General features: G+C 39.6%; 1 protein-coding gene across 3 annotated transcripts; it reads right to left on the bottom strand.

Annotated features, from left to right (window-relative positions):
* Positions 1 to 1,171: 1,171 nt before the first annotated feature.
* Positions 1,172 to 7,916, bottom strand: etf1a (eukaryotic translation termination factor 1a). Of its 3 annotated transcripts, none has more exons than XM_085293906.1 (11): positions 7,759 to 7,916; positions 7,265 to 7,375; positions 5,782 to 5,957; positions 5,402 to 5,541; positions 5,111 to 5,249; positions 4,820 to 5,010; positions 4,120 to 4,249; positions 3,859 to 4,032; positions 3,690 to 3,754; positions 3,449 to 3,596; positions 1,172 to 1,913 (listed from the first exon to the last, which is right to left on the bottom strand). In XM_085293906.1, the coding sequence occupies exons 2-11, from the start codon at positions 7,348 to 7,350 to the stop codon at positions 1,831 to 1,833; spliced, it is 1,332 nt and encodes a 443-aa protein (XP_085150032.1). In that variant the 5' UTR covers positions 7,351 to 7,375; positions 7,759 to 7,916; the 3' UTR covers positions 1,172 to 1,830. The 3 variants fall into 3 exon arrangements, with proteins under 3 accessions (XP_085150032.1, XP_085150049.1, XP_085150042.1); XM_085293923.1 differs by having other exon boundaries at positions 7,763 to 7,914; XM_085293916.1 differs by lacking the exon at positions 7,759 to 7,916 and adding an exon at positions 7,493 to 7,645.
* Positions 7,917 to 11,937: the final 4,021 nt, after the last annotated feature.

Here is an 11,937-nt window from a genome sequence, read left to right as displayed (position 1 = left end):
ATGCTGTTGCTATCCTGAAGAGGAATACACCAAGGCAAAATCAATCATCCGCATAGCTTTTCTCTGAGATGCTGCAGGATGTTGGCTATTTTAAATATGTGGCATGACAGAAACAGATACTTTATGACGCTTAATTTAAAGTTCTCAAATACACACTTTAGCAAACTCAGGATTATGCATGGGTAAAACAAATTCAACGAAGTAGTGACAGATAATCAAAACTGGTAACAAGAACAACTAACAACCAGAAACCAGTTCAATAGATGAATTAACATTGCAGCTTAAAACCTGAAACTCCATCAATACAGACGCAGGAAAGCCTGGTCCAGATTTTTTGTTTCGTCTTTTAAGCCGAGCAATCCAGACAAGGCAATAAACCAGGATCTTTGGGATAACTTCACCTTAGCTGAACTGTTGTTGCTTTCCTGCGAATCCCTGCGAAGTGTATGGGTTTGAATTACTCACATCCCCAACCCTCCGGTCTATTACGCCATCATTGGTTTAATACCATAATAAGCAGGTCAGTTTGTTTGCCTTCTCAGCAACTGGAGCCAGAAAACTCATCATTCACCAGTGTAGGTTTACTTCCTCAGCTTGCTATATTTATAATCTAAGGCATGATTTACCAAGGTCATTCTCTACAAATCTTAAGGGAACACGTCTTCACGAATTCTGCTCTTTGCATTATGAATGAGAACCTGGTCATTTGCTCTTACCTTTGCTCCCCTATTCGACACGCAAATGTCAAAACCAACTTTCTAGACCAACACATCCTATAAAAACTGTCGGCAGGAATGCAATGACAAATTGAGATTTTTAATTAATTTAGATTTATAAAAGTGGTCAGATAAATGTACAAATGCAATCCAATGTGTACACGGGATATTTCATTTAAGGGAAGTTCATTTAAAGAGATGACTGCATGTAAAGGCCAAGATTTATAATGAATAGCTGTATTAAAGATGTGATTTTACTGCCTTTTGAAATTTAAAATGTAGAAAATTTCAACATTATGTGGCAAGTCTGACGATTGAATAAGATGACTAAACTGTCTAAAAGTCATGCACGCGTCACTCACAAAACATATCAATTTTGTTGTCAGGAAAAGGTCAGCCTTTTAAGTAAATGAGATGGCACAGGAGTGAGACCACAGCAGATGAGGAGGTAGCAATGGTTTTCAGCAGTTGAAATTTAATACTTTGTCCCCCTTTCTCTACAGAAACCCAGGTAAAAAAAATCCCCCACTCTCATAAAATACAACAGCAGCAGTTACCAGTAAAAAAATGAAATGCAAAAAAGAAAAAGAAAAAAGAGAGAGAGAAAGCATAGAAGGAAGGGAGAGGGGATAGGGACATGACGATGCATTAAAGGAAAATATATTTTCTGTATGTCAGGAGTGAATCCAAAGTTCATCTTAGGACCGGGGACAGCGGCAACGAGGAATCTGGGAACTTGCTGTTGTGTTCATTCAAAATCGAGGGGAGGAAGAGAAAAAAAAAAAAAAAAAAAAAAAAAAAAAAAAAAAGAACAAAAATGAGTCAAGTCCAATCCAACTAGGGGAAGGAACCAGCACTCTAAGGCAGGGATTTATTCAGGAAGGGCTTTCTCCCTCTCTGGATGAAAGAAAATCTCACTCCTCTTCGGCCTGTGTGATGCATTTTGTTGTGTAAGTATGTGCAAGTTTGTGTATGCAACAGGTGAACTGGAAGGTGTGTCTGTCATATATATAGGTCAACACAGTTGCACCTCTCGCTTGCTGCAAGAGAGGTGGCATTTTCATTTCCTTATTTCTTCATTCATTTTTTTCTCCCAATATCAGTCCAAGACTACCTAGTAGTCATCCAAATCAAAGAACTCATCGTCCTCTCCTTGGTACTCCATGCCCTGGAAATCCACCCTGTACCGCAAGATACCTGAGGAATACAAAAGATGAGAGATTAAGTAGTGTGATATGATGGCAACTTGTTTTGGCTAAACAGTGGCAGGGGAAAACATGAATTCTGAAAGTATTAGACTTTAGTATTAGAAGTGCCAAGGGGGTCATTTTAGGGTTATCAAACAAACAAAACTCTGAAGACAAAAAAGATTTCATGACTAACTAAAAATGGATTCACTCATCATTTAGGAGTGTGTGGAATAAAAAGATATACTTACCACATGTCACTTTGACCCCACAGAAATTAATGTAAAATCCACTCACCCTGCCCAGTTGCCTAGCAACATGTATCATTTACACTCATTTTGATATGAAGACTGCATAAGCCAGAGCTGGCTAGATAACATTGATAAATATACAGGGGACTGTAGTTGGATAGAAGACGAGGAATGTCTGCCAGGCTGAACAGGTCATGGATGGGATATGGAGCCGGAGAAGTGTGGAATGTGGAGAACCAGACGGGTTGCTGAACTGAGCAGAGAACCCTGAGTGTGGCGATCTACTCAGGCCTAATAAAAAGCAAAGTCCAAAGCAGAATACCTAAAATGAATGAGTCCAAGGCCTGCTGAGCTACAAACTGAGGTGGAACAGTGTGGATGATGGATAAGACAGGTGTAGGTGCATTGCGATAAAACTTCACAATAATTAATGAAATTGTGTTTGTTTTATTTCAGCCAACTGTGACGTCAGTCAAATTCAAATAGTTTCACAATAGTGCTCTTTTCCTAATAAATGCTTTTGTTTTAGCATAACGACCATAACCTGTTACGCAAAATTCCTTCAACTTGTCCATAACAGTTTTCTTCTATAATAATTCAATTATTTAGATGTGTTGGGTATTATAGTTTTGTACCATTTGTTTATTACTGAATTCTAAAATATATTTTGTTTATTACCTATAATTAAATAACCTAAATCATTTGCATAACTAATAAAACCCCTAATAGTTAAATGCTTCCTTTGTCTAAAATTACTTCTAATTTAAAATATTAGGTGAAAATTAACAATTTAACTACTACTTCTTCAAAAAAAAAACAACAACAGTGCTTTTAGGGGTCCTGGAATGATGGTGTTTCTATTGTGAAAAGCACAAAGTCCTGAAATCCTTTTAGGATCCTCATTAAAATGTATTACACCACTAAACCAATTTAAATTGCCACAAGTATCTCTACTTTTTATACAACTAACAATTCAACAGTGCCTCTGCCCCAATTCTCCTATTTTACATGGTGAAGCCCTCTATAATACAAATTTCTACTGTACAACAATGTCTATATGAGGCCTTACCTGTACCAAGATGAAGCATGAATCAGAATAAGCAGAAGAGGAACTGTTTATCTTCTCTACTGCTACTATCTTCAAGTGCATAATACATGAATTATACTCGAGTACAATTACTAGATCATCATAACAACCCAATGACGAAATCATCACTGAACCACATATATCAAATATATTCCTAACTTCATTTTGATCAAACATTCAACTGTTATTAAACAACAGTGTGCTCACCCCCAATGCCTCCAAAGCCCTTGACAAACTGGGACCCCTCCTGACTCTTGTCTGTTACTATCTCCAACGTGGCTCCAAATTTCTTGTAGTTGTTCGCAAACCACTCCAGTAGTGGCATGCTCTCGATCAGCTCATGTTCCTGCCCCGTCTAGAAACGCAACCAGCGTTAGTAAGGTATAACATCACAGGCAATGGGTCCAACTTAACTCCCAGAGATCAGTTCCTCTTCCGCAGCACTTACCTCCTTGTCCGTGAAGTGAGACTTGTCTTTCTCCTGCTCTGGCGTTAGGTACAAAGTCTTCTCATCTGAAGAACAAAGAAGAAACTTTTGAATTGTAGGATCACAATTAGAATTCATTTACTGCTTTTTGTCTCAGCTACTGCAGATAACACTGTAGTTGTTTGTTTACCATTCTCTGCTCCATTGCTCTCTGCCCCATGCACACGAAGAACATAACGCATGGTGTCTAAGTTCTCATAGACTATGAGAATCTCCACAGCTCCCATTTCAAGGGCTTTCAGTGTATCCTCTACACCAAAGCAGTATTTCCCTGTATCCTGACTGATCTCATCAAAGTACCGCCCTGTAAATACAGAAGAATCATCAGGAAAAAGTTTGAAGATTTTACCTTTAACAAAAAAAAGAAAACCACACACACACACACACACACCTATGAGCTTCTTTTCTTGGATGAACTTCACATTCGACAGGACCTCTGCTGAAAGCTCAATAGCCTGGTTGAAACCATTCTCTCCTCCATAGGAGATGTCCACTAGCTTCAGAACCTTTGCCTGTAACCTCTGTAGAAATCAAAGAGTTGTTAGTAACGTTTACAGACAAAGTAGGAACCAAACAAAGTTGCTGACAAGATAAAGAAAATAGAGAAAGCTACCACAATAAATATGCTGACAATAATGATAGACTATGCTGCTGGTTATATTCCCCAAAGCCTTGGAAAATCCCTCAAACTCATTAACTGCTAACCAAAGCTTGCAGTGAAGTGTGGGATATGCAGATTTTCATATCTGTCTCTTTCTTTGTTTGTGCAACCACATTCCATTATTGGTTGTAAAGACATAAGAGTTAGCTATATCAGTGGCTTACTGGCAAATTAAAGAAGGCACTTTCCATTTACAGTATGGCTGCACACATCATGTGCCAAGTTTAAAATAAACTTGCTATGTCACTATTTCATCACTACTACCAAATACCAGTGTTTATTTCTTACAATAGTAGATAGTTATTAAATATACCTATTTATACAACTCAGAGAAAACACTTAAAAGATCACCAGCCTTCTTTTGGACATCTATTCACTGCAGTGAGAAATTTGTGGAAAAAAAAAAGTTGTTTCATTACATCATACTTACTGGATCAAACATGTCAGACTGGCTGAGTTCAGTCTTGAAATCAGCAGAGCCAGCCAAGACCATTCCTGCCACATTAACTTTGTCATTGGACACAAAGAGCTGGACAGCTGTCTCAGCTACTTTTCTCACATAGTTGTGTCTCTTCTCCATTCTCAGTCGAGCAAAACGCAGAGCAGACTGTCCTCCTCTGCCTGAAAGAGCAAAGCAAAGATTAAAAAAAACCCAACAACAAATAAACAAAAACAAAACAAACAACGTAAAATGTATTTTCTAAACATTCCAGTTCAGTACCGTGCTTCTTGGGTAGGTCCACAGTGAACTTGTGCAGCACCTCCCTGGTGTTGCCCTGCAGTGTGCCAAAGAGTGCCCCACTACCGTCGATCACAATAAAGCCAAACTTACTGTCATCAGACAGCAGGGCTGTCAATGCCTGTGTTGGGACATTAGTGAGGGAAGAACGGATCATAAGAATGCGGAAGACAGAAAGAATAATAAAAAGACCAAGGCGATGTTTACATACCACAGAGTTTCTCTAAAAAAATATTTTGCATGTGCATCAAAATACTAAGGAAATTCTCTCACCTCGGTGTGGAACTTGTTGTCACAGAGGTACAGGGAGGTGTTGATTGGTTTAAAAGGCTCAAAGTCAATATTGACTTTCTTCTCCTTGCCTTCCTCTGTCACAATTGTGCCACAATACACAACCAAGCCATTGGGTGGCACTGGGAAGGGAAGAAAAAAGCCAGAGACCATGAATATTCAAAGGAGGACTGGAGCTGAATGTTTTGAAAGTAAATACATCCTATGTTTTAAGTTGTCTCTTTTTTCAAAAACCCCCTTGGAACAATTATAGCTGAAAATATTACAATAATACAATGATATGCCAATATGAATTTCTTTTGTTGCCCCCAAGAACCACTACCATTTCCCAAAAGAAAATAGGCATTCTTTTACATGCATACCCTTGTTGTAGAGTTTTAGTCTTTGCTGTACAGAGGTGATGGCCCCGAGAACAGAGAGCCTGTTGACGCGACTCTTAATGTTGGAAGCAGTGCCAAACTCATCAGCCAACATCTTGGCCACTCTTGATATCTGGTCCTTTGGAGGGATGATCAGAGAGATCATGCTGGTGCCATTACTATAGAGAAAGTGAGGATGTAATGTTAGTGCATATAACAGCATTTGTACACAGCCAAGAAGCCATAGAAGTGATGGAATAGACTGAATAACTGACAATTATGCCACTCCTAGGTATGCCATAGTGAAACTGGCATCTAATATCAAGGCCATATAATAATCAACTTTGATTATGCCAAACCAGTTGAGCCATGTTTATTACCAGTTGATTACCTCCAAGATAGCGTAATTGTTTGCTCTAATTTAGTTTTGTAAATACACAATGCTTCTTGGCAAAATATCACCTTGACAAGGTCTGGCAGGTTGAGGGACAAATGGTATGGGCTTTCAGTTACACAGTACACAATCTTTGTCCTTGAAACAAGGACTAAGTCTTGCTACTTTGCATTGTTGTCCTTTCATTTACAACCAATCAACAGATGAATCACAGCAGTACAGGCTGACACGCACACAGCCAGGTAGAAGAGGCTGGATAAATGTAGGGCAAACAGTCAACTGAGTGTGTGACATGGCAGGCAGGGGAGCACAGGACAGCAAATTCTGCGCAACACTAGACGTCAAACTGTCGCAGAGCAAGCTACAAGCCAGTGAAGTAACACCCACATTCACATGCCTTGTTTGATAATTCAAGAGGCCCACAATGTCCCAGTCGGCCAACAACTGATCTCGAATTCTTTTTGACCTGACCAGTTTGAAACTAGTAACGCTGTAATGAACTGGCAAGCAGTTCGGCTGCCATGAGGTGACTAACTTAGTGGACTCTAGAGGAAATTAAGAGGCTCTGTCGTATGATTTGCGTGTAAAAAGAGCAGACGAACGTCATTTGGACTGTGAAACTGTAACTACAAGCTTGCCGGCCTTCCCTTTTTCGTCAACGTTCTGCTTTTTTTTGTTTAAGACACCCATGCCGGCCTCTTTCCAAAGATGACGTCTATTAGCGGTTCTCATTAGCAACAAAACTAGCATCAACCTTACTAGCTTGAACTGAATAAAAATCTTCGGAATGCCAGCTACAAAATATAAACACTGACAAAAAAATGTGTTTTGTCCAAAATAAACCATGTTTTCAACTTCCAGGGAGATTAAATGCGACATCCGTTAGCGCCTAGCAATTGGCTAACTAGCGACAAGCAAAAGCAACGATTAGCTAAGTTAGCTATGCTAAGCTAACCACTCCCAAATTCGGCCCCATTTATACCATTTCCAGCTGCTGCGGCGGTATACATTGACACAATCACCCGAACCCTTAAACTCAAGTACTGCCGACCAGACAATTACCTCGAAATGTGACAAAAATGTATTACTTACCCACGGGCAGCTTCTAAACTTTTGATCAGCTTCTTGATTTTCCATATCTCCACGTTCCTATCCGCCGCGCTGGGGTCGTCCGCCATCTTTCTGCTGTGATCGCTTCAGCACCTGAAAGACGTGGAAAAAGAAGAGCTAAACATCTGCGCTGCACCCGCCAGTTAACAAACTGACTATCGTTTACAGTGTTATCGGATAAATTAATTTATCTATCGCTGAACCGTGTACCTCTCCAAACTAGTGGCGCGGTGTCCGTTAAGGCACCTTGCCAGTGCTGGCAGCTGGACTGACCGTAAAGGAAAGACTCAAACCGGGATGTGTTGCTCAATGCAGAGCGCGGGGGAAACAGGCCTACAGTCTACCAGGCCCTAGTGTCCACCCTGTTCTTATCTAATACGACCTACTTTCCTCGTGTTCCCCTGGAAACAATATGGAAACCAACTGCCAGCTTTTTAGACCCTATGAATATTGGCATATACTGGATGGTACTTTACCTGCCTCGGACAACGCGGCTCCGCTCCGCTCTCTGTCTGCTGCGCTACGTCAAGTCGGTGGTCCGATGAATGACGTTGCTTTCCGACCGGTTTCTCTCTCCTCTACACGCTGCGCGTGGTGCTAACGACGGGGGCTCACATGTGGGAGGTGGTTAGATCGGTGGCGTTCACTTCCTGGAAACCACTTAGAAACCAATGACATGCCTTAGCTGCCGTGTCAATTGTAGAATCTCAATAACAATTGGACGGAACCTAAAGAATATCGCCAAAGCTGGTAATAGGTGGATTATGGGGCTTGTAGTCAAAGTCAAACTTGCAAAACAAGTTACCTGATTTTGCAAAACTAATATGTCCATACATGACTCTTGTTGTTTAGAAGTTCTAACCATTTGTTATACACTGCCCTCTTTTTCCAGGGGCTTAAAAGTAAATGAACATGACATAATTTTAAATATAAGGATAGTTTTGAATAACTAGATGAACCTATGGACATCACCAAAATGCTTTATTTCGTGCCAAGCCTTTAATCCAGTTTCTTTTAATTGCTGCTTGTTTGTGGGTCTATCTTCCTTTAGTTTTGTCTTCAGTAACTCTTGTTTTCCTCTATTCAAAGATTTTTATTATTTATTTATTTATTTTCAGGACTGTGCAGCTTCTTTTAGATGGGAGAAACAGTTCATTACTCACCCAAGTGACTTCACTCAGACACTGAATACTGTGACGTTTATCTCATGTTAATTGAGGCTGAGTTTATGATGTGCAGTGCATTTCACTGTGTTTATCTAGGCTACGTCGGCTCTTCCACTTTGAGTAAGTACACTATAGGTGTGGGTAATGGCAGACACTATTGTCCTTTAGTATTCACTGTCATTCCCATACGATCCAAAGCTTCAGTTCATTTAATGTTTAGTTTCAATGCACTTGGTTAATTTCTTCTAGATTTCATGAGAAATGTTAGAAAGTTCAGTATGTAAGGATGTAGATTTCTTCCTTCATAACAAACCATTAGCATGATAATGTGGGTTCCATTTTGTATTTGTTGTTGTATTTGTGACCTTGACACAGATAAGCAGAGGAGAGTGGATGGATTTTTTTAAAACCAAATTTGCCTTCTTTGTTCGTTGATTAATGGTGAACACAACTGATGGAAACCAGACAGCTATAGGTAAACTAAGTAACAAAAGAAGCAAAGATGTTTGCTGGTGCCTGTGTAATAAATTCTGGCAAGACTGACCAGGCGAGCGGAGGCACGTCTCCTCTGCTCATTATTTCTCTAGTTTTACAGGACTGTAATCCGTCTTCACGCTCACAACAACAGGGCCTGTTACAGAAGCACTCCTGCTGTATTTCTACCTAGTGGAGGAGGGGAGTGAAATTAAATTTATTTGGGTACTGGCACATTTCGGTATTAGGGGAAATCAGACGGCAGCTGCTTTGGCCAAGGAGTAACTTAAATGAGATCGGGTGGAGGTGGCATTTTGTAAACTGGAAGTAAATGCACTAATATTATTAAAAAGAAATGGCAGCACAGGTGGGAAACAGGGACAAAAAGTATTCAGGAAAAAATGATAAATTCAAGACAATAAGGAGAAAAGGAAGGGAAGGAATCATATTTTCTGGGTTAACAATGGGTCATAGGATTAAACTCAACTATTTAGCTTGTAGGAAAACATAATACAGGGCAGTATAGAAAATGGCAAGGCAGGGGAAACATGTTTTATTGCAATATATTGGCTACAGAGGAGTTGTTATACTAAGGTACAAAGCAAGAGAGTGTAAGAGGTTTTTCAATCAAAAGTAAATGTTATGCTTAAAATATCTCTACCTTGTGATACATAAGTCAAGGATAGATTTTCTCATCTTCTCAGCCAAATGCAAATGGTGATCGTCAAGCCACTCAGACTAAAGGTTCATTGTGGGACTTTACTTTACCAGCTAATGGTTGATGTATTGATGGCTAGCTCTATGCCATATGCACACTGGTGCGAAACAACAGTGACCCCCTTGTCCGGTAAAGTAGTCTAAATCATTAGATTTTACCAGTCAGAAAATTACATAACAACATACCACTTAACCTACATTTATCTCTCCGACTGGGGTGTTTAAAGGATAGGATAGATTTTCAACTAAAACCTTATAATCAAATGTTTCCTTTTGCTAAGCACACGCCTTCTGATGACTTTAGTTTGAAGAATTGTATTTGGAGTTAACAAAAAAGAAGAGATGTACTCAAAATGTACTCAGTTGGGCTTTTTTATCCTGAAACTCTTACTATATACTGCCACTGTATTCTACTTACAGCAGTCCTTTGACTTATAAATGCATTTTACACTCGAAAAGGAACAAAAGCAACACCGCATATACTCCATAAAAAGACTGTCCACACATGCTGTTTATCAGTGTTTAAGTAAGTCACTTTGGTAAGTACATAGGTAATACAGTTAATGAAGTCTTTTCATTGTCTTCAGTCCTAGTGTTGATACTCATCAACCAGATATTACGTTTAACTGCCACTTTGGCTTAAGATGGCTCCCTCAGCAATTTTGCAGCAATGCTGTCCCATATGGATAATGACCCATATAGTAAATGACACCCATTGCATGCACTAGAGAGAGATTGGCTTTCAGTTGGCGTGAGTGATAGTACAGAAGTGTTTTTCCAAATAATATCATTTAAAAAAATGGTGTGTCAAGTCAGTCACCTGATCTGTTTCTGCCGTTTCGGTTGATGACGCAGGTGTAAGCTACTGGATGAGCTGTTTCAGCCTAAAATTGTAGTGTGAATGCAGAGTAACCATTGTGTGGTTAGGTCAAGTCACTGATTAATCACTGAGCCAGCAGGTTCATATTGCATGTGTCTGTGTGTTAAAATATGTTCTACAACAAATTCTATAATCAATGTATTGCATATAATCTAGTACAGCCGTCCCCAACCCCCGGACCGGTAACGGTCCGTGAGTTGTTTGGTACCGGGCCGCGAGAGTTGAGGTTCAGGTGTGAAATGTATAGTTTTCAGGGTTTTTAATCGGTTTTCAGCGTTATTTTGTTATCGTTTTTATCGTGTACTCGGTTTTCCTTGGTCTTTTCACCTGTGTTATGAATAAATTTTCTTTTTTTCGGTACCGGTACTAGTTTTATTTTGTTGTATTTATCCGCGACACCTTAAAGGACGGTCCATGAAAATATTGACGGGCATAAACCGGTCCGTGGCGCAAAAAAGGTTGGGGACCGCTGATCTAGTAGTAATCCAATCTGTATAGTCCAGTAGAAGAAATGAGATATGATGTGTCACCGTGACATCATCACTATTGTTCTAAAAAGACCATGTATTTACAAACAATATATATGAAAACTGAGCGGCAATAAAAGTCTCAAAGAAATCCTAAATGACACTTATATAAATACATTAATGGATGCAGGATAGTTAATCTGAGGTTTTTCCTTCTACACAGAAAAAAAAAACATAAATAGAAGTTAAGGAATACTCAAGCCTTTAGATTTAGACCACTAGATGACAGCATTGGTTAATACATAAATAAATGGCTTCCTCACCGTCTTACTTATTCCTTTTAACTGGTGAACTACATGAGATCATTAGAGCTTCTGTTTCTTTGCATTACTCAGCGGGATGAGGTCAGGTGTTGTTGTGTGTTTGTATTATCAATGTGGCATGCAATTTGTTAGATGTTATTAGGCTGCCATATGGTGGATGTTATTCAGCGTCTTTAGTGAATTGTGACTGTTTCTATCCAATCAAACATCTGTTTGTGCTTCAAATAACAAGCTCAAGGATGATCCCTTCAGTATTACTCTCTCGGGAGCTTGGAGAGTGGGAGGAGGTTTGTGGTGTTTCCGACATCATTTGGCACCCACTGGATGGCAACATCATGGAGAAAGTGTGATAAAGCAGTTTGCGCAACTGACTGCCTCTAAAATTGTCCAGCTCCGGTATCAGTGCCAATTCATCACCATCTGTCGACCATCAGAGCTGTAATGATCTGTCACTTGGAAATGGATGGTGCTTGCTGTGCTGTGAATGGGAGCTCTCCTGGCCAGGCAAGCTAGTCCTTATTTCACCTGGTCATCACATATGAGCATTATGAGGAGATAAAATGAGGACAAAAGGCTGACAGGTTGTTGATTCCCTATATTTTAGCTAAATTGTTTAAAAATTAGATTT

This window comes from Mchenga conophoros, linkage group LG2, assembly GCF_057382185.1.
Source record: "Mchenga conophoros isolate Kocher_MC1m ecotype Shallow Benthic linkage group LG2, M_conophoros_male_GT1.1, whole genome shotgun sequence".
NCBI lineage: Eukaryota > Metazoa > Chordata > Actinopteri > Cichliformes > Cichlidae > Mchenga > Mchenga conophoros.
Note: the sequence above shows the minus strand (reverse complement) of the source record. Positions and strands in the feature narration are given on the sequence as shown.

Bases quoted from the DNA above. Each gene is read 5' to 3' on its own strand.
- etf1a (XM_085293906.1), bottom strand. From the start codon at position 7,350: ATGGCGGACGACCCCAGCGCGGCGGATAGGAACGTGGAGATATGGAAA. The intron at 5,250-5,401 runs GTGAGAGAATTT...GTCCCAACACAG, and splicing joins ACAACAAGTTCCACACCGAG to GCATTGACAGCCCTGCTGTC. The intron at 4,250-4,819 runs GTAAGTATGATG...TGATTTCTACAG, and splicing joins AGTCTGACATGTTTGATCCA to AGGTTACAGGCAAAGGTTCT.